Source organism: Phoca vitulina, unplaced genomic scaffold (genome assembly GCF_004348235.1).
Source record: "Phoca vitulina isolate PV1807 unplaced genomic scaffold, GSC_HSeal_1.0 scaffold2, whole genome shotgun sequence".
NCBI lineage: Eukaryota > Metazoa > Chordata > Mammalia > Carnivora > Phocidae > Phoca > Phoca vitulina.
In genome coordinates, this window is record NW_022589705.1 from 27993207 (window position 1) to 28016090 (window position 22884).

The 22884-nt window shown below is 39.4% G+C and overlaps 1 protein-coding gene across 7 annotated transcripts in view; it reads left to right on the forward strand.

Annotated features, from left to right (window-relative positions):
• The window catches only part of KYAT3 (kynurenine aminotransferase 3), a 65395-nt gene that overhangs the window by 2379 nt on the left and 40132 nt on the right, over nucleotides 1-22884 (forward strand). For 2 of the 7 annotated variants that reach the window (XM_032424406.1, XM_032424415.1), the window contains exons 2-3: nucleotides 864-947; nucleotides 3684-3783. The exons of 1 other annotated variant lie outside the window; for it this stretch is intronic. In XM_032424406.1, the coding sequence (XP_032280297.1) occupies nucleotides 3685-3783 (99 nt within the window). In that variant the 5' untranslated portion in view covers nucleotides 864-947; nucleotide 3684. Of the gene's footprint in view, nucleotides 1-136; nucleotides 948-3683; nucleotides 3784-22884 lie in introns of those variants that run through there. 4 more of the 7 variants (XM_032424377.1, XM_032424386.1, XM_032424398.1 and 1 more) reach the window with 2 other exon arrangements.

Consider the following 22884-nt stretch of genomic DNA (forward strand, 5'->3'; position numbering starts at 1 on the left):
CCAGAAGAGATGTGAGCAAGGGAGTGAATGAGATCTTAGTCATGGGAGGAAGAATTATCCTTTTGTGGGAGGGTCACTTTCTTTATTATAATAGAAAGGAAGAATAAAAGGATTTGGGGGGTTTGGTATTTTCAATTCGGGTAAATTGAAATGGTTAATCTGATAGCTTCTGTTTTCAGTGTGATAGGAAACAAGGTCATCTACTTAGATTAAAGAGCTTTTGGGTTAGAGGAGTGTGGGAAAAATTAAAATAATCATTCTGGACTATGGGAGAGAAGTATGGCCTGTCCTTTGAAGTTTTCCAGCTGGGCCTGAGAATTAAACTGCCATAAGGCAGATAACAGGAAAAGAGCACACACATTTAATGTAAGTTCTACGTGACACAGGAGTCCTCATAAGAAAATGAAGACCCGAAGAAGTGGCAAAAACAAATGCTTTTATACTAGGTTGAACATGGAGAGGCAATTGTGGAAAAGTAACCAAAATATTTGGGGAGGCTAAAGGAAGGTAAGAATTATTTTTAACAAGGTCTGTGTTTACAGAATTCTCTCAGCTTCAACTTCCCGTGTAAGAATGATTCTTTTCTCCTGTGCAGGGAGAGCACCTTTCACATGGGAATTTCTGTCTCCTGTTTTCAGAAAGAAAGAGAGGAATCAGATTGCTCTTCTTGCATTTGCTGTTTCTCAAGTGCCTTTAGCTCAAAATAATTCTTATTCTAAAGTGGGATATTTTGGGGTGGCATATTCTGCCATCATTCCCCTGTAAAATATAGTATAAATGCTGGAGAGTGTTGGGATTCAATTTGAGATTAATGACCATGAATTTATGGTGAAACCAAACATATCCTGTGTGACTTTCCCCAGCATTCCACAGCTTGAGAAAACCAGACTCTGTTCCAGAGTTCATCCAGTGCTAGAGTGCTGCAAACAGGTGAAAGGACAGACAAGGTGGGTAGGACATTGTCAAGAACATTATCAAAGTGGTGGAGCTGGTATCTAAATTGGAAAATAAAGGAAAGGGAAGGCTGATTGGGAAAAGGAGAGGAAGCCTCCTAGAGATCTTGATAATATTGAAGAACAGAATAATTAATTGAAAGGGATGGTAGTTTATGGTCAAAGAGCAGAATGTTTCAATTAGTTCTTTTGGAATTAGACCAGATTGAGGTAATGGCAAGGTGCAGGGTCAGGATATAATGATAGGAAAGTGACTACGGTGGAATGGAGCAGAAGACCAATGGACATGGGGTTGTCAGCTGTTGGGAGGATCGTCTCTGAAGCCATTGAAATTATCTGGGATGATCACAGTACTTTGCATTGAGTAGAAAACTGTATGCCTAATGACAAAATCTTTAACAATGACAGGAAGTTATCAGCAGGCCAGGAGATAACATTAGTGAGGCAGATGAGGGAACTAATAGTCTGGCAGTGGTAAAATGGACAACAGGAAAGACTTAGGTGCAGCATATAAGAACAAAAGCCAGCACTGAGGAACATAGAAATGGTATCTTCAGGGAACAGTAAGATTTGCGTTAAAGCAAGGAAGACACTCTGAGAACGTAAAGATACGTTGGAATTTGCTGATTTTGGTCCATCTGTTCCAAAAGACACAGTGGAAGGTATGGAAGGTGGAAGAGAAATGAAGAACTGGGTCACTTGCCAGGGAGTACATTGTATCATGGAGGTAATATACTGTTGAAGGTAGCTAGAGATGATGCGGGATTTAGGCGTTGGGATTCCCAGATGAAAACAGGTGGATTTAGTGTTAACTCCCTAAGGAGAATGGGCACTGAGACCTGGTGGGCAGAGGGCATGGTTCACCCAGTGTGGAGTGAAGTCTCCTAAGAGTTGGCGTCTAAGCTCACACATGATCAGTCATTGACTTACCAGCACCTTCTGACTTTACCTTCAAATCAAGGGTTCGTGTATTCATCTGTTTTGAAAAATGAGGGAACTGAGGTTCAGCAAGAATCAGTGACTTGTCCAAGGATAGAAAACTTTTTTTAAATATCAGAATAAAACTAGAATCGAGGTATCCTGGTTCCTAGTGCTGTTTTCTCACCTAGTTTATCTCAAGAAGATAGAAGAGGTTTCTCTCATTTGTCTGCTTGTAAGAAAGCATTTTACTTATACTTACTTAAATGCCTAAGAAATTAGGCTGAACTTAAATAAATGGACATTTATTTGCTGGGAATTACAACAACAACTATATTATCCTAAATCAAATAACTCCATGATACTCAATAAAGATTTTTTGATATTGTTCCTGTTGTTTGGTAATATCTTTCCTTAAAACAATCCCTATTGCCTAACCTAGTTAATATTTTATTCCTGAATGGAACAGGTAATGACACGAGAATAGGCATTTCTTGATTTAAGAAAACCTGTTCTTCAACTTGAAAGACTTACAACATAAGGGGTAATTATTTACTTTACAAAAAGAATCAATATTTCATAAGAGGCATCATAAATAGTCCACTTAAATCATTAATTTATAGTGTGATTTTATGTATTTATTCAGTCATTTAATACTTTTATTTATCAAGTGTCTACTCTGTGCCAGCGAATGCAGTGGTAAACTAAACACACCAGGTCCCTGCTCATGAAGCATCAAATGAGTGAATGAGTGACCAACCAAACAACAGCAACAAAAGTGCTTTGCAGAGAATTTAGATAAGCTGATGTGGTGTAGAATGGCTAAGAGGCTGTCATTTTAAGCTGAGATTTTGTTGACAGGGTCAGGATTTTATATTTAACTTTTTAAGAAACATCCAATATATTATTTCTCACCTTTAAAGCTTTCTGTAGCCTTAACATTTCGGTAACTTAAAAAGATTCATAGCTAGCTGGCTTCAGTGGATTCCTTTGAATCCGTAGAGTATGTCTCTTTTTCTAAAGTTTAATTAACTACTAGAGATAGAGGAAGTGCCATCCATTACAACATTCTCAGAGTAAAACCTTACAAGAAGTTTCTTCTTATACAGTTGGATTTTTTTAGAAAACTTAGTTTTCTTATACTTGTAAGTGGCAGTATAATAATAGAATTTCATATTTCTTTGATAACAGTTTTCCTTATAGGTAGAGATGTAATTCAGAATGCATGCCTGTTATGTAACTGGAATCTATTGAAATAACTTGCTAGCTCTCTATGGGATTGTTGAGGAAAGTACCATCTACGAAAATAGCCTAAGATTCATTCGTATATTCTTTGTGTTTGTCAAGGACTTGCTATAATCCTTCTCAAACAACTTATTAAATTCTGTTTGTAACCACTTTAATTGACTGTCAAAAATTGTGCTGTTTTACCAGTGACTACTATCCAGAAAATCAAGAAATTTGAGTAGGTCCTAGATTGAAATATTCTGTTTTTTATAGCTGCTACAAATGAAACTTTTACTTATTGTAATTTTGTGCTCTTGACCAAATTAGAGACTTATTTTTTGAATTTACAATATCCTTACATACCTCTAGTTTAAAATGACATATGCATAAATTTTTTTAAGATAAGGAGGATTCTATTAGAATGATTCTAGTGATGACAGATTACATATAGAAAGAAAACAGCTATCAGCAATTTTTACTTATATTTTATAGAAGCTTATGGTCTATTATATAGCTGCAAGTGTCTGATAGTAATGTAAGTATTATATATTTTCTTCCTTTTAAAGTTTTTTTTTTATTCTGTAGCATGTTTTTGGCCCAGAGGAGACTCTGTTCCCTTGACAGTAGAGCAAAATTCCTGAAGACAATTTCTTCTTCAAAAATCCTTGGACTCCCTACTTCTGCTGTAGGTATTGCTTAATCACTTATACAGATAAATATTGTACATATCCTGCTATGTCAAAAAAAAGGTACAATTTTTCAGGTACTTTATAAGCCTTTTATTGGAATGAGTATTTCTATGCTATGTGAACTGGAGGTATCTTTTGTCATTGTTAGAGCTGACATTTCCTGAGCTACTGCTTGTGTGTGTGTGTATCAGACACAGGGCTGGGCATTGCCTACTCATTATCTCATTTTATCTTTATAAAACTTTTCAAGTTATGAATTGTTATATTCCTGCTTTATAAGTGAGAAAGTGGAGGCTTAGGTAGGTGTAGTAACTTGCCCAAGGTCACAGCTTTTAAGTGGCATGACCAAAATACCACACTCATGCCTGTCTAGCTCTAGCACTCTCAAGGAAGGGCATGCCTTGTTTACTCAAGATAGGATATTATAGTGACTATCAGTGCTGGCCCTGTAACTTCCAGTTGATAAAAAATATGGCAGATTGAGGAAATCATGGAAAAGCAAACAAATCCAAAATGTGGGCCATAACCACAGGATAGATAACTGACCCAATTTCTTCAATAAGCCAGTGGCATGGGAGAAAAGTGGGAGAGGGTAATTTCAGAAGGACTGCTGTAGGATGAAAAGAGGCTTGAGTACTTCATCCACCAAATACAATGTGTGGACCTTGTTTAGGAACTTGATGCAATCAACTGAAATGTAAAAAAGATATATATATTTTTTAATTTTTTTGAGAGAGAAAGAGCATATATGCAGGAGCAGGGAGGAGAGACAGAGGGAGAGGGAAAGGGGAAGCAGACTCCCCGCTGAGCACGGAGCCCATCTTGGGGCTCCACCATCTTGTGACCCTGAGAGCATGACCTGAGCTGAAATCAAGAGTCAGGCTCTTAACCGACTGAGCCACCCAGGCACCCCCATAAAAAAGATATTTTTAAAGGCAATCAGAAAAATATGAATATGGATTGGGTACTAGATGATACTGTTAAAGAAACAAAACCCAACTGAGAAAATTTGAAGATCTAACTGGCTTTATTAAATGACTCATGAACAGGGCACCCATCCCATCCAGGAGCAGAGAAGAGCCCCAGGGAGTTGTACAACATGGAAGGTTTTTGTAGAAGGAGGGTGGGGAAAGAAAGTAATTAGCAAAGGAAAGTAATTAATTCCAGGCCAGGTGGCTTTCCCTTGGGGGTGGGAGGGAAGCAAGGGGTCCTAGCATGCAGATTACTTCATCTTTCTTTGGGGGATGTGAGGGGCCCATGTGCTAGACTCTTGGTACTAATTGAAAAATTCCTGGTTGACTGGTTAAAACTACATTTCTGGGAGAGGTTGAAAGTGCAATTAGATTAAATATTAAACCCCAGTTTGGGAATTTGGTCTAAGTGACATCATTTTGGGCTTGTGGTTTTGTTTTTAACAATTCTCGATTCTCCAAGTAACTGAGAGATGTGATCAAAATTTAAGGCATTACAAGAATACTATATCCAGCTAGGCTGTCATTGAAAATTGAAGGAGAGATAAAAAGCTTCCAGGACAGGGGCGCCTGGGTGGCTCAGTCGTTAAGCGTCTGCCTTCGGCTCAGGTCATGATCCCAGGGTCCTGGGATCGAGTCCCACATCGGGCTCCCTGCTCCGCGGGAAGCCTGCTTCTCCCTCTCCCACTCCCCCTGCTTGTGTTCCTGCTCTCGCTATGTCTCTCTCTGTCAAATAAATAAATAAATAAATAAATAAATAAATAAATAAAGCTTCCAGGACAAAAAAAAACTAAAAGAATTTGCAAACACCAAACCAGCCCTATAAGAAATATTAAAATGGGTCCTCTAAGCAAATAGAGAGCCTAAAAGTAACATAGACCCAAAGGAATAGAGACAATATAAAGTAACAGACGGCTTACAGGCAATACAATGGCACTAAATTCATATCTTTCAATAGTTACCATGAATGTAAATGGGCTAAATGCCCCAATCAAAAGACACAGGGTATCAGATTGGATAAAAAAACAAGACCCATCAATGTGCTGCCTGCAAGAGACTCATTTTAGACCCAAAGAACCCTCCAGATTGAAAGTGAGGGGATGGAAAACCATTTACCATGCTAATGGACATCAAAAGAAAGCTGGGGTGACAATCCTTATATCAGACAAATTAGATTTTAAACCACAGACTATAATAAGAGATGAGGAAGGACACTATATCCTACTTAAAGGGTCTATCCAACAAGAAGATTTAACAATTGTAAATATCTATGCTCCTAACATGGGAGAAGCCAATTATATAAGCCAATTAATAACAAAAGCAAAGAAACACATCAACAACAATACAATAATAGTGGGGGACTTTAACACCCCCTCACTGAAATGGACAGATCATCTAAGCAAAAGATCAACAAGGAAATAAAGGCTTTAAATGACACACTGGACCAAATGGACTTCACAGATATATTCAGAACTTTCCATCCCAAAGCAACAGAATACACATTCTTCTCTAGTGCCCATGGAACATTCTCCAGAATAGATCACATCCTAGGTCACAAATCAGGTCTCAACCAGTACCAAAAGATTGGGATCATTCCCTGCATATTTTCGGACCACAATGCTTTGAGACTAGAACTCAATCACAAGACGAAAGTCAGAGAGAACTCAAATACATGGAGGCTAAAGAGCATCCTACTAAAGAATGAATGGGTCAACCAGGATATTAAAGAAGAATTTAAAAAATTCATGGAAACAAATAAAAAGAAAACACAACTATTCAAAATCTTTGGGATGCAGCAAAGTCGGTCCTAAGAAGAAAGTTTATAGCAATACAAGCCTTTCTCAAGAAACAAGAAAGGTCTCAAATACACAACCTAACCCTACACCTAAAGGAACTGGAGAAAAACAGCAAATAAAGCCTAAACCCAGCAGGAGAAGAGAAATAATAAAGATCAGAGCAGAAACCAATGAAATAGAAACCAAAAGAACAGTAGAACAGATCAACAAAACTAGGAGCTGGTTCTTTGAAAGAATTAACAAGATTGATAAACCCCTGGCCAGACTTACCAAAAAGAAAAGAGAAATGACCCAAATAAAATCATGAATGAAAGAGGAGAGATCACAACCAACACCAAAGAAATACAAACAATTATAAGAACATATTATGAGCAACTCTATGCCAGCAAATTAGATAACCTGGAAGAAATGGATGCATTCCTAGAGATGTATAAACTATCAAAACTGAACCAGGAAGAAATAGAAAACCTGACCAGACCCATAACCACTAAGGAAATTGAAGCAGTAATCAAAAATCTCCCAACAAACAGCCCAGGGCCAAGTGGCTTCCCAGGGGAATTCTACCAAACATTTAAAGAAGAATTAATACCTATTCTTCTAAAACTGTTCCAAAAAATAGAAATGGAAGGAAAACTTCCAAACTCATTTTATGAGACTAGCATTACCTTGATCCCAAAATCAGACAAAGACCCCATCAAAAAGGAGAATTACAGACCAATATCCCTGATGAACATGGATGCAAAAATTCTCACCAAAATACTAGCCAATAGGATCCAACAGTACATTAAAAGGATTATTTACCGCGACCAAGTGGGATTTATTCCTGGGCTGCAAGTTTGGTTCAACATCCGCAAATCAATCAATGTGATACAATACATTAATAAAAGAAAGAACAAGAACCATATGATCCTCTCAATAGATGCAGAAAAAGCATTTCACAAAGTACAGCATCCTTTCTTGATTAAAACTCTTCAGAGTGTAGGGATAGAGGGTACATACCTCAATATCATAAAAGCCATCTATGAAAAACCCACAGCGAATATCATTCTCAATGGGGAAAAACTGAGAGCTTTCCCCCTAAGGACAGGAACACGACAGGGATGTCCACTATCACCACTGCTATTCAACATAGTATTAGAAGTCCTAGCCACAACAGTCAGACAACAAAAAGAAATAAAAGGTATCCAAATCAGCAAAGAAGAAGTCAAACTCTCACTCTTTGCAGATGATATGATACTTTGTGTGGAAAACCCAAAAGACTCCACCCCAAAACTGCTAGAACTCATACAGCAATTCAGTAAAGTGGCAGGATATAAAATCAATGCACAGAAATCAGTTGCATTTCTATACACCAACAACAAGACAGAAGAAAGAGGAATTAAGGAATCGATCCCATTTACAGTTGCACCCAAAACCATAAGATACCTGGGAATAAATCTAACCAAAGAGGCAAAGAACCTGTACTCAGAAAACTATAGAATACTCATGAAAGAAATTGAGGAAGACACAAAGAAATGGAAAAATAGAAAACCTGACCAGACCCATAACCACTATGTTCCAATCCAATGCTCATGGATTGGAAGAACAAATATTGTGGAAATGTCAATGCTACCTAGAGCACTCTACACATTTAATGTAATCCCTATCAAAATACCATCAACTTTTTTCAAAGAAGTGGAACAAATAATCCTAAAATTTGTATGGAACCAGAAAAGACCCTGAATAGCCAGAGGAATGTTGAAAAAGAAAAGCAAAGCTGGTGGCATCACAATTCCAGACTTCAAGCTTTATTACAAAGCTGTCATCATCAAGACAGTATGGTGGCACAAAAACACACATAAATCAATGGAACAGAATAGAGAGCCCAGAAATGGACCCTCAACTCCATGATCAACTAATCTTCGACAAAGCAGGAAAGGATGTCCAAAGGAAAAAAGACAGTCTCTTTAACAAATGGTGTTGGGAAAATTGGACAGCCACATGCAGAAGAATGAAACTGGACCATTTCCTTACACCACACACAAAAATAGACTCAAAATGGTTGAAAGACCTCAGTGTGAGACAGGAGTCCATCAGCATCCTAAAGGAGAACACAGGCAGCAACCTCTTCGCCCTCAGCCGCAGCAACTTCTTCCTAGAAACATCGTCAAAGGCAAGGGAAGCAAGGGCAAAAATGAACTATTGGGACTTCATCAAGATAAAAACTTTTGCACAGCAAAAGAAACAGTCAACAAAACCAAAAGACATCCAACAGAATGGGAGAAGATATTTGCAAATGACATATCAGATAAAGGGCTAGTATCCAAAATCTATAAAGAACTATCAAACTCAACACCCAAAGAATAACTAATCCAATCAAGAAATGGGCAGAAGACATGAACAGACATTTCTGCAAAGAAGACATCCAAATGGCTAACAGGCACATGAAAGAGTGCTCAACATCACTCGGCATCATGGAAATCCAAATCAAAACCTCAATGAGATACCACCTCACACCAGTCAGAATGGCTAAAATTAACAAGTCAGGAAACGACAGATGTTGGCAAGGATGCAGAGAAAGGGGAACCCTCCTACACTGTTGGTGGGAATGCAAGCTGGTGCAGCCACTCTGGAAAACAGTATGGAGGGTCCTCAAAAAGTTGAAAATAGAACTACCCTACGACCCAGCAATTGCACTACTGGATATTTACCCCACAGATACAAATGTAGTGATCTGAAGGGGTACATGCACCCCAATGTTTATAGCAGCAATGTCCACAGTAGCCAAACTATGGAAAGAGCTTAGGCGTCCATCAACAGATGAATGGATAAAGAAGAGGTGGTATGTATATATAATGGAATATTATGCAGCCATCAAAAAAACCCCAAAATCTTGCCATTTGCAACGACGTGGATGGAATTAGAGGGTATTATGCTTAGTGAAATAAGTTAATCAGAGAAAGACAAGTATCATATGATCTCACTGATATGAGGAATTCTTAATCTCAGGAAACAAACTGAGGGTTGTTGGAGTGGTAGGGGTGGGAGGGATGGGGTGGCTGGGTGATAGACATTGGGAAGGGTATGTGCTATGGTGAGCACTGTGAATTGTGTAAGGCTGATGAATCACAGACCTGTACCTCTGAAACAAATAATACATTATATGTTAAAAGAAGATAGTAGGAAGGGAAAAATGAAGGGGGGGCAGATTGGAGGGGGAGATGAACCATGAGAGACTATAGACTCTGAGAAACAAACTGAGGGTTTTAGAAGGGAGGGGGGTGGGGGGGATGGATTAGCCTGGTGATGGATATTAAGGAGGGTCCGTATTGAATGGAGCACTGGGTGTTATACACAAACAATGAATCATGGAACACTACATCAAAAACTAATGATGTAATGAATGGTGACTAAAATAACATAAAAATAAAATTAAAAAAAAAAATTAAGGCATTAGCACCACTCAACTACCACTCTGAAATTCACAGTTTTCATTGTTTCTTTGTGTGGTACCTATAGGTTATGATATTCCTGCTTAACCTCTTGATATTCACAGGTCACAACTTTCAGTTTACATTCGTTAAGTTGGTTATTTTCTTCATTCCTTAGATGGTCCACTCATTTGCTTGGTGGTTAGCAGCTGCAAACATGCATGCATTTAAAGCTTTTGAGAGAATACAACACATCAGGGAGATTATTATGATTACTATAAGGAGGATAATTCCCAATGTTTGGAGTGCACTTCAAAGCCATGGTCCCAAGACCCAAACCAATCAAAATCAAATAAGTCAAAGAAAGACCCCATGGAAGGAGTCACTTCCTTCTGTGATCTCACGTAATTTAGTTTCAACTTCCCAGACATGCTAATCCAGACCCAGCAGGTGGTGTTGGCCTCAGCACAGATGATGAAGTTTTAGAATATATGTTAGGTTTGGTGGAGACCCCATTTCCTTCTGCCTCAGCCTCCCTCAATTTCATGTAGGGGAGAGTGATGTTAAGGCTCCAGGAAACTGAATTACGGGTCTCTGGAAGTTAGGTTATTGATAAGAAAGCTTCTTCCTTATAAATCACTAGGACATTTGTAAACTGAGGGAGACTCCTGTCCTGCAGGACTGTGATCTTTATCAGTTAACCATTTGTTTTTCCTTTAGGGCAGTCAGGAGTGCCTGAGGAATGTCACATATATCCCATGTTGGGGGGGGTGGGTAGGGTGTCAGCTTCTGTTTTGTCCTCAGCTAGCCTTCTGCTCCCTCATCACAGACACCTCCTTGTTCAGCTAAAAGATAATCAAGAGCTGTTTTATTATCAAGGACAATTTTTGCCAGTGAGGCTCAAGATCTTTGTTGGGCACCAATGCCATTAGCAACAGATTCTGCATTTTCTTCAAAAGTGAGGGAGAGGTTTCTGATCACATCTTGTTTTCATTAACTCCTAACTGGGAAAACATGGCCCTCCCAAAAAGAAGCAAATCCTGAATCCTGAATGCCCCCTGGTAGGTCTTTTTTATCTCAATGGTATAAATTCAGGGAAGTCAACCAATGAGATATCTTAGTTTGCTTGTGGAAAGCTGGAGGTACAATTAACTTAAGAGTCATTGCCCAACTGTGGGCCAACTAGGCATTCATAGGCCCAAGGAGAATGCTAACTGCCACAGACAAAGACACACAAGCCATTCCCTTTAGGTGGTGCTATTAATGAATTCATTCACAGGGATTATTGCATTCACCCTCTCAAGCCTGGGGTCAGTTAGGTTTTCACCACCCACCAGAAGAAAATCTCCTAGCCTGAGAGAATGAGTTGTTCTAAATACCCTGCAAAGATGGATGTTGCTGGTGAGATGTCTTAGAGAGGGGGGGCACATGTAAGCTAGATGATCACAAGAACATGAGGGTGCAGATGTACCAAGATTTACATAAGTAGTTGTGTCTCATTGGGTGTGTACACTCATAATTGAAGAAAGATAAAAACAAGGCATAGGTTGTTCTGGCTGTAAACGTTGAAATCAATGGGAGACTTCTGGGGGAGTCGGTTGTAGTTTGCAGTGACACTAGGAAAAGAAGAGAAATTAGTCACAGGGAGGACCAGGGGGTCTCTAGCATCATGGACAGATTGGAATCTTTGATGACAAACCTAGCAATCTGAAAGGTGACCCCCCCACCATCCCCAGCAATGGCCTGGGAGAGACGCATGAAGGTGTTATCTTTCCAGGCGAATGCCAAAGGAAAGAAAGAGGAGAAAAAAAGATTTCATGTTAAGGTATGAAGTCTTGATCTGGCATCTTGGGCAGAATCAGTTCACCTTGATGTGAACTACTTGTCTTCCCTTTTCGATTTGACTTTGAGGTCTCCAGCGTCTGCACAGGACCAGAGGTCAGGTGGGGCCGTCTTTAGCTGTGAGATGTGTATGCAAGGCTCAGTGCCCTCTAGTTTTGCAATATCAGTGGTCAGGAACATTTGGTAAGGTCCTTTCCAATGTGGCTTGAGAGCTGCTTTTTCCCCCCCTCCCCCCAATCATGCTTCCAAAATACCCAATCACCAGGCTCCAGACTGACCAACAGGATCCTTTGAACTGGGGTCAGAGAAAGCTTCTTTAACCTGTTGATGGTAGGCTTTAGCATTAGACATTAAAAGCTTACAGTAGCTGGTCATACTGGCATGAGGGCAGAAGGGATCCTACTGGCAAGGGATCAGCAGAAAGTTGCATGCGAGCAGACTTTGGCCTACCAGTGACCATCTGGTATGGAGTAAGTTTATGTTTCCCAAGGGTGATATTGTGAATTATCAACAGAGCTAGCAGCAGCATCTTAGGCCAAGGGAGTCCAGGAGTTTCAGTAAGCTTAGAGATTTTAGGTTGGAAAATTCCATTAGTTCTTTTGACTTCGCCAATGATTGAGGGTAATAGGGACAGTGATGATTCCGAGGTGTTTGTAAGGCCTTTATTAAAACTTGTATGATTTTCCCAGTGAAGTGGGTACCTTGATCACTAGAAATTATGGAAGGTATACCCCAAGTGGGAAACATGTTTTCTAACAGTTTCTGTGCCACGGTGAGGGCATTAGCCTTGCAGCAGGGAAAAACTTTAGCCAGCTGGAAAACATACAAACAATAACAGGAACATATTGATAATCCGAGAATGTGGCAAATGAATGAAGTCCAGCAGCAGGTGTTCAAAAGGTCCAGAGGGAGGAGGTTTGAGGTATCTGGGAACAAAAATAGGTTTTCCAGAACTATGGACCTGATAGGTTAGACACTAAACTGTTTTTTTGCAGTCTTGTAGAAGTCTCCCCTGTTGGGAGACTTTATTTATAATTTGAGTTATTTTAAACACACCATGGTGGGTGAAGGAATGTAAAAATCAAAAAATAGAATTTGCCAAGGGGTTGGGAAGAACCAAGGGGCCATCTTGGGCTTCCCATATCCCTGACTGTTCACTGAAATTACAGCCATTATTTGCCCATCCTAATTTTTCTGATTCAGGAGCAGACTGTTGCCACATCACAAGGACATTAAGATGGCAAGTCTGGCAACAAGAGGTCAGTTTCTGTAGAAGCAGAATGGACTTTACCCACATGTGCCCCAACCTTTACAAATTCTCTTGCTGCTGCCTTTGCATGAAAGTCGGCTGGGACATTTCCCTGATAGTCAGGCTTAGTCCTTTTAGTGTGTGTCTATATTTGAGGACAGCAACTGCAGAAGATAGAAGAGCAGTGAGGTCATGTACTTGTCCATTTTTGATTGGGGTCCCAGTGGACATGAGAAAACCCCTTTGTTTCCATAACATTCCAAATTCATGGACGACCCCCACAGCGTATCGGCCAGCATATAAATATTACCAATTTGCCCTTTTGATAGACAGCACAGTCTGGTGAGGGTGTGGAGCTCTGCTTGTTGGGCCGTTTTAGCTTATGGGAGATTTCCCTTTCCAGGTAGTTCGTATTGGGGGGTAACAGCAAAACCAGCCTGGAAATTCCCTTTTACATTTTTACAGTATGACCCATCCATAAACAAAATTAGATCAGAATTAGTCAAAGGGGTATGCCTTGGATTGGGGTGTGGTGTCATGAAGTGGGATGCTAGTACCCCCCAGTCGTGGGGCTCACCTTCATTAGGCAGGGCTAATAATGTGGCAGGATTAAGAATGTTACAACAGATGAAGATGGGTGGCAAAGGCAGAAGGACTTCATGAAACTATTCTGCTTGCAGAAAAAGGTTAAGTTAATCCAGAGTTAAGGCGGCTTTGGACAGCATGTGGAGTTTCTAAGTAGACATCACTTCCAAAAGGTTAGCTCTGCCAAGGCTTCTACCGACTAAACCTGCAGCTGTAGGTGGGGATAGGTGGGAGCACCTGAAATCAAGTTGCATGGGATAATAGCACCGTTGTTTGTCATGTTCTCGCATGAACATCCCCAGGGCTTGGTTATCTTTTTCATGTATAAATAAGGTAAAAGGTTTTGACTAGTTTGTTAACCCTAGGGCAGGTGGCTCTTCTAAAGTTTGTTTCAGTTTTAGAAGGCCTGTTCATGTGGGTCTTCCCAGGGAAAAGGGCTCAGGAACCCAAATTTGAATAAGTCCATAAAGTGGAGAAGCCCATAAAAATTAGGAGCCTGTAGTCTGCGACAGCCAGCTAGACCCAGAAGTCCATGAGGATGTCACTTTGTTGTAGGCCTTGGGAATTCCTGGATTTGGTGTAATTCTTTTTGGAGATAGCTGGATCCCTTCAGCACATAGCTTATGACCTAAGGAATGAACAATGTCCAGAGATGATAGTAATTTTCCTTCAGATACCTTATGTCCTTTTTCAGCTAACTCTTGTAGCAAATAAATGGAATCTTGTATGGATGCCTCATTAGTAACAGAGCATGGCAAGAGATCATCCACATGTTGTAAAAAGGTTGATTATCTGGGGAACTGGGGGGGTACTTATATCTCGGTGGAGCAGGTGGGAGAAATAAGAAGGGGACTCCGTGGACCCTGGCCTCAGAATACAAGTTGTCCAGATGTATTGTTGATTATTCTAAGTCAGGGCAAATAGGTCTTGGCTGTCAGGATCTCCAGCGATGCTGAAAGAGGCTGAACAGAGGTCTGCCACAGTGAGCCATTTTGAGTCAGGTGGAACTTGGAACAAAAGGATGTTTGGGAAAGGGGGGATAACTGTCTTGTTAATAGATTTGGACAAATTGCTATCCCCTCCCAATAGGTTTCCAGACTGGCAAGACCCTCAAGTATTAGAGGGGTAAGTACAGAAATAACTAACTCCTGGATGATTAGGTCTTCTCTTATTGGTTCAAGGCCTTGCATGGATATTGAGACAATTTAGGAAGAAGTTTAGTTACATCTGTAGGAATTTTTATAGGTGCTGCACTCTTTATTCTCCCAACGGCAATACTAGAAGTACCCCATCGAATTTCGGACACCTCGATTAAATTAAGGAACTTTTTTTTTTTTTTAGATTTATTTATTTATTTATTTGACAGAGAGATAGCACAAGTAGGCAGAGCAGCAGGCAGAGGGAGAGGGAGAAGCAGGCTCTCTGCTAAGCAGGGAGCCCGATGTGGGGCTCGATCCCAGGACCCTGGGATCATGATCTGAGCCGAAGGCAGCCGCTTAACCAACTGAGCCACCTAGGTGCCCCAAATTAAGGAACTTTTGTTAGAAGTTTTCTGTTTCAAGGACAAATAGTAAAGAACATGAAAGATCATCATTAACATCGTTGGAAACTGTTTACATAAAAGTTACCTCTGAGAAAAGGACTATACTGGGGGCTGGGCTACACTTTATCTGTATCACTTGCTTGTTTTTACAACATTTTATTGCTTCTGTAATTTTAAATAAATAATATTTTAAAGGTTAAGAAAAGAATTACTGCTATACAGCAAGAAAAGAAAAAAGAGGAACTCAGGATGAAAATCACTATTTGTCCCCCATTTTAGCATGTAGATCTTAAAGGCTTAGAAACTGGGATATAAAGTTTATATTATTCCTTGGTGCCAGAAAGCCAAAGAAAAGAATTAGTAGATTGATGAGAGAAAGATGGAAGAGAAGAAGCAAGGAAGGAAGAAAGGAATCCTTGCTGGTGAGATGTCTCATGGAACACCCACTCCTACTACCTCACCATGTGACCCTTGGTTAGACTAACCTTATTTTAGATTTAGTCATTCAGACTGCAGTTTTGTAGCCCACTGGTTTTCTGCTTTGCTTTCATTAATGATGTGGGGTCTGCTTCTCAAAATAGCCTTCCTAAATAGGATTTCTCGAGGAAACTATTCCGTATGATGCCATAACAGACGCATGTTAACACATTTGTCAAAACCCATGGAATTTACAACACTTGGAAGGAACCCTAAGATAAACTGGACTCTGTATAATAAGGTGTCAGTATTGGTTCATCGGTTGTAACAAATGTACCACTCTGATGGGGGATGTTATTGGTGGAGATAGCAAGTGGGGGGCTATGGGAACCCTGTAGTTTCTACTCAGTTTTGCTGTGAGCCTAAAACTACTCTAAAAAATAGGTCTGGGGCACCAGCGTGGCTCAGTCGGTTAAGCGTCCAACTCTTGATTTCAGCTCGGGTCTTGATCTCAGGGTTGTGAGTTTGGGCCCCACACTGAGCTCCATGCTGGGTGTGGAGCCTACTTAAAAAAAAAAAATAGGTGTATTAATTTTTTTTTTTAAAGTGTCTTCTAAAATTTCCATGCCCATCAAAAAGCACAAAAACATTTCTTTTATAGCAGCTCAAACAAAAACTTTCCCTTCTCCTTCAGTCTGTCCTTCCCTAAAGAAACCACAGCTCTCTTTTTTTGATGTGAAAATACTGTCTATCGTACAGTTAGTACATACACGTCTCTTTACCCTATTTGGTGTAAAGATCACTCATCCTATTTGTATCTAAGAGAATCTTTTCCATTTTCTAAGTGGACACTAGGTGTTAAATATATGGTGTGTTTTCCACTACGGATTTAACTTACTTAATCATCATAGTAATTGCATGGGGCACACATTCATTTTCCTTATTAACAAGTGAGGAAACTGAGTTCTCTGAGGAACAGAGAAGTCATGTAACCTGCTACTTCACACAGCTAGTAGTTTTGATGTTTAATTTCAAAGTAAGATCTACCTGGCTTGAAAGCTCTTTGTACTAAGCTTGGAAATTTTAATTGAATATAGCCATATACTATAGCTTGGCAGGGCCTCAGATCTAGCTTTATGTATCTTCCTTGTACAAGTACACAGTAGAAACCCAAGAGCTCTTGCTCAGTCTCAAATCCAAATTTCCAAGAGTTGTCCAGATTAGTTTAGCCTGACTCTGTCCATCCCTACTCTAATTAACTTTAGGGGCTTGGGGGATGGGATTATATAGTCTAGATAGGCAAAAGGGTTCACCCCTTTCAGTATAGGGGGGGTCAGTAAACTCACACAGGATCTCGGCTTGGACCTAATTTTCAAAGAGAATAAATCAGCCTTTTTTTTTTTTTTTTGACCTGAGTCCCATTTTTTGGCATTCCAGCCATATATTTATTCTGTCAGCTCCCAGGTTTGAAGAAACCCTTGTTTCCAAGAAACTTGTTTCTCTACAGGTATTGTTGAAAGGTAATTTTCAGAAAAGGGCAAAATCATGACTCATACAAATGTAAAAATGAATATGTATATAGGGGCGCCTGGGTGGCTCAGTCGTTAAGCGTCTGCCTTCGGCTCAGGTCATGATCCCAGGGTCCTGGGATCGAGCCCCACATTGGGCTCCCTGCTCCGCGGGAAGCCTGCTTCTCCCTCTCCCACTCCCCCTGCTTGTGTTCCCTCTCTCGCTGTCTCTCTCTCTCTCTGTCAAATAAATAAATAAAATCTTTAAAAAAAAAAAGAGTATGTATTAAAGATTTTTTATTTTATTCATATGAGGGAACAAAACAAGTTATAACCAGTTCAAAGGAAAGTCAAAAAGCATAAATTTATATGTAATAAAGGAATTGAGTTGCAAATGAAGGCAAAACCCATTTTTCCACTGGATGGAGGGAAGTAAATCAAAATTCTAGAACCAGAGTTTGCATGTCTGTCAGTTACCTTCAGTCTGCAAAGGTGCAAAATATGTCAAAGACCAATTTTAGCTCTGCTAGAATTAGCCCTCTAAGGCTGTGCTGTAGCCACTGCATATTCTCCACTAAAGAACCCATTTTTTCTGCAAAATACTGTTTCTCAGAAAGGATCGAGATTCCTTCCCTTTCACTTACTTGTTTAGTCAACAAATATCAAATAGCTACAGCATATCAGACACAAGTAATTATAAAATGAAACAACTATATACATTGCTTAAAAGTTCCAGTTAAATATGTGTGCCTTTGAGTTATAAGTTGGATTTTTATATAATTAGTTTTTCCCCTTGTATATCTTAAGTTATAGGTCCCTGCTCTATGTTTCCACTTCTGAGTTTTACTTTTGGTTCTTCTACCACTGCAGGAATATTCTGTGCCGTCTAGTGGCAAAAGACTGATTTGCCTGGTTTTTTGGAATGTGTGTATAGTCATAACTTGGAAGACATCAAAATCTATGAGATAACTGTTAATGTCTGCTTGCTTGAGGAGCATTTTGTCCAAAGGGAGAGAGAAGACATGATTTCAGAATGCTCTGGAACCTTTTTTTTTTTAATTATTTTTTTTTTCATTTTTTAATAGATCTCTGTTTTTTAGAGCATTATAGGTAGGTTCAGAGCAAAACAGAGCAGGAACTAGAGAATTCCCATATATCCCCTTCCCTCCCACACACATAGCCTCCCTTTGTATTGTATCCACCACCACAGTGATGCATTTGTTCCAGTCAATGAACCTGCATTGACACATCATTGTTACCCAATGTCCATAGTTTATATTAGGGTTCACTCCTAGTATTGTACATTCTATGGATTTTTGACGATGTATAATGACACAAATGCGCCTTTATGGTATCTTGCAGAATAGTTTCACAGTCTTAAAAATCCTGTCTTCTGCCTGTTTATCCCTCTTTCCCCCTCCCAAACCCTGGAAACCATTGGTCTTTTTACTGTCTTCATGATTTTACCTTTAAGGTTCCCCCATGTGTTGTCTCTTTACTGAATAGCTCATTTTTATTTTTTTTTAGCACTGAATAATATTCTGTTGTCTCATATCACAGTTTATCCATTCACTTAATGAAGGATATCTTGGTTGCTTCCAAGTTCTGGCAATTATAAATAAAGCTGCTGTAGATATTCACACACAGGATTTTTTATGAACATAATTTTTCAACTCCTTTGTGTAAATACCAAGGAGAGTGATTGCTGGATTATATAGAAAGAGTATTTTTAGTTTTATAAGAAACTACTCTGGCAGCTTTTTAAAATCAGCTTTATCAATACAATAAACAACATCCATTTAGAATGTAAAACTCACTGATTATTTAAAGATGCATGTATTATGAGACCATTGCTAAAATCAACATACAGAACATGCCCATCACCCCTAAAAGATCCCTCATGTTCCTTTGCAGTCCATCCTTCACTCTCTTGATTTGCTCTGGCTCCATAGATTAATTTGCTTTTTAAAAAATTATTATTTTAGGGTTACCTGGGTGGCTCAGTCAGTTAAGCCTCTGACTCTTGATTTTGGCTCGAATTATATCTCAGGGTTATGAAATCGAGTGCTGCGTCCAGCTATGCACTGAGCATGGAGCTTAAGACTCTCTCTCTCCCTGTGCCCCTCCCACGCCCACTCACACACATGTTCTCTAAATAAATAAATAAATTTTAATAAATAATCTATAAATTATTTTATATTAATTGGATTATATAGTATGTACTATTTTATCATTTTTTCACATGCATAATGATTTTTAAATTTATGCATGTTGTGATGTATCAGTAGTTCATTCCTTTTTATTTCTGAACAATATGCCATTATATGGATGTACCATCATTTGTTTACCCCTTTACCTGTTAATGGACTTATAGATTGTTTCCAGTTTTTTGCTATTGTGAATAAAACTATTATGAACATTTGTGTACAAGTCATTGTGTAGCCATATGTTTTCATTTCTCTTAAGTAAATACCTAACAGTGGAATGGTTAGGTTGTATGCTACATTTATGTTTAATTTTTAAGCTAAGCAGCTTTCCACAGTGGTTGTACCATTTCACATTCCCACTAGGGTTGTATGAGTTCTAGCTACTCCGCATCCTTACCAACACTCAGTATCTACAATTTTAGCCATTCTGATGGGTATCTAGTAGTACCTCATTGTGGTTTTATTTTGCATTTTCCTAATGACTAATGGCATTGAAGATCTCTTATGTGCTTTTGGCCATTCTTATATCTTCTACAAAGTGGCTGTCAAACCTTGTTTGCCTTCCTATTGAGTTGTAAAAGTTCTTTATGTATTCCAAATAATAGTCTTTGTAAGATATGTGTTGTAATACTTTCTCTCATTCTGTGGCTCACCTGGTAACTATTTAAGATTTGTGAGCCCACTGAATGATATTGTAGGGGAGGAAAAATATAACTCTATAATCCACCCTCCTAGGTTTTCTGACTGAGGCCCTGCAAATTAGATTTACAAAAGTCAGATCAACAAGAGTAAAACAAACATAATTAACATATGCATTGTACATACACACAGAAGAGTTCAGTGATGAATAACTAACTCAAAGGGGTGGTTAGAACTTGGGCTTGGATAGCATCTTGAGAAAGAATAGTAAATTTATAGAGAAGTGACAAGACAAAGGAAAAGAGGCTTAGGAATGGAAAATAAGGGTAGTTTTAATAAGAGTTCTTACGTAGACTCCTCTGGTGCTATTTCAGCTGATAAAAGTCTAGAATTTTCTCTGGTGATTGTCTTGCCTATCCTGGTAGAGAGGGGAGGGCAGAGAGTTTTTCTTGCATCTGCTTCTTCTCAGTTACCTTTAGCCCAAAATGGTCCTTATGTCAAAGTGGCATATTTCAGGGTGGCATACTCTGATTTTCTACAAAATCATAATAGATTTCATAGGTTTTTTTAAGTCAAGCAATAATAATAATAAATATTTTTTTGAGTGTTCACCATGTGCCTCTGCACTATGTGCTTTACATGATGTCTCATTTAATCCTTCTAGCTGTCCTATTTTGTAAATACTATTTTTATCTCCAATTTACAGCTAAGGAAATGTGGGTTTGGAAGGGTTTAGTAATTTTATTTAATTACATTCTTAATGTCTTTAATCACCATCTATATGTTGTCAGGTAGATTATGTTTAATAGTTTCCTATGGCCACTACAGCCATAGGAAATTAAAATTACCACAAACTTGATGGCTTAATAATACAGAAATTTATTCTCAGTTTTGGAGATGAGAATTCAAGATCAGTATCACTGGGCCAAAATGAAGTTTCAGCAGGGCCACACTCCCTCCAGTAAGGAAATCTGTTCCTTACTTTGTCCAGCTTCTGGTGGCTGCTGGTACTCCTTGGCTTATGGTCATGTCAGCCTAATCTTCAAGGCCAGCATCTTCAGATTGCCCTCTGCTCTATCTTCACATGGCCTTTTCCTCTGTATGTGTATGAACTCCTGCTTCCTTTTAAAGATACCTGTGATTATATTTAGGGTCCACCTGGAAAACCCAAAAATAATCAAGACCAACTCAAGACCCTTAATTTAATCACATCTGCAAGGACATAAGGCAATAGTCACAATTTCCAAGGGTTAGGATGTGAACATCTTTTGGGAGGTCATTTCTGAGCCTACCACAGTGGGGATTATGGAGAAGATCACATCAAACAGGGGGAAAGAATTTGAATAAAAGCATGGGAAACAGGGGTGCCTGGGTGGCTCAGTCAGTTAAGCGTCTGACTTTTGATTTTGGCTCAGGTCATAATCTCAGGGTCATGGGATTGAGCCCTGTGTTGGGCTCTGCACACTGGGCATGGAGCCTGCTTAAGATTCTCCCTGGGACGCCTGGGTAGTTCAGTTGGTTAGGCATCCAACTCTTGATTTTGGCTCAGGTCGTGATCTCGTGGTCATGAGATCAAGCCCTTTGTTGGGCTCCGTGCTCAGTATGGAGTCTGCGTGAGACTCTCTCCTCCATCTGTCCCTCCCCCTGCTCTCTCTCACATGCGTGTGCACTCTTTCTCCTTCTCTCTACTAAAATAAAAAATAAAATAAAAGCATGGGAAACAGAAATATCATGAGTGTAATTAGAGAATGGCAAGTGGCCCTGAGCTGTTGAATCACTGAATCACTGTATGTGAGGGGATAGCGTGGTGGGAGAGAAGGCTGAAAATAGATTAAGGGCCTTGAGTGACAGGTTTGAATTTGAACCACATTCCATAGTTTGAGGAGAGTCACTGAAGATTTTAGAGAGAAGTGGTAGCCCATCATCTGTTTTAAGTGCATGGCTCTGTAGCACTGGGTGATAGGTTAGAGGGAGGATGCCCTTGAAATGGGCATTAAAAATGAGGATAGTTAAAAAGAGGGGGGATTTCATTCATGTGTTCAGAAAATACTTGTAAATACAACCTGCCAAACACCATTTTAGTTACCAGAGATACAGCACTGAACAAGGTAAGTCCTTGTTGTCTGAGGTTTTCATTTTAGTGAGCAAGATAGATAATTAAGAAATAATAATTTCAAATAGTGGTGAATGTCATAAGAAAATTAAATAGAGAAACATGCTAAAATTCTTGGTGGGGCTAGTAGGAGAGAGGCAATGAGTAATATTAAGGCATATAGTTTTAGAAGCCCTCTCTGAGGAGGGTATATTTTAATATTTGTGTGTGTGTGTGTTTAACCATACAAATATTTATTTATATAGTAGGGAAAACTCATTTTCATCTCCTCCAAGGCACCATGAGGTCTGACCACATGTGTACACACACACACACACACACACACACACACACACAGATTCCTTGCTACACACCAGTTTCCAAGTGGAGGAGGCAGCCATTGCTGCTCTAGCATTCACCCAAGGAAACAAAGGCAGGGCGAGGTGAGGTGGAGAGGAGAATCTGGGCCTAAAAGAAGGGCATTCCAGGCAGAGCACACAGCAGTTGCAAAGGCTTTTATATCAGCAACTTTGCTGCAGTACCAAAACCCACAAAATCTTACCTTCTTAGGTCACTAAACCTTTTATTCTCACCCATATTATATGTAGGCTACAAATCAGTAGTGGCTTTGCTCCAGGTTGTAGCTCTATTCTGTGTCTTTTTATTCCAGGATTGAGGCTAAAGGAGTAGCCCCTCTCTGAGACATGGTCTTCTCATAGTAGAGAAGTGTGAGTATGAGCTGTAACCATGCAAAAGCATTGCAGCTACTTAGATATAGTACAGGTCACATCCACTCACACTCCATTGACCAGAGCAAATCACATGGCCAATCTCAGAG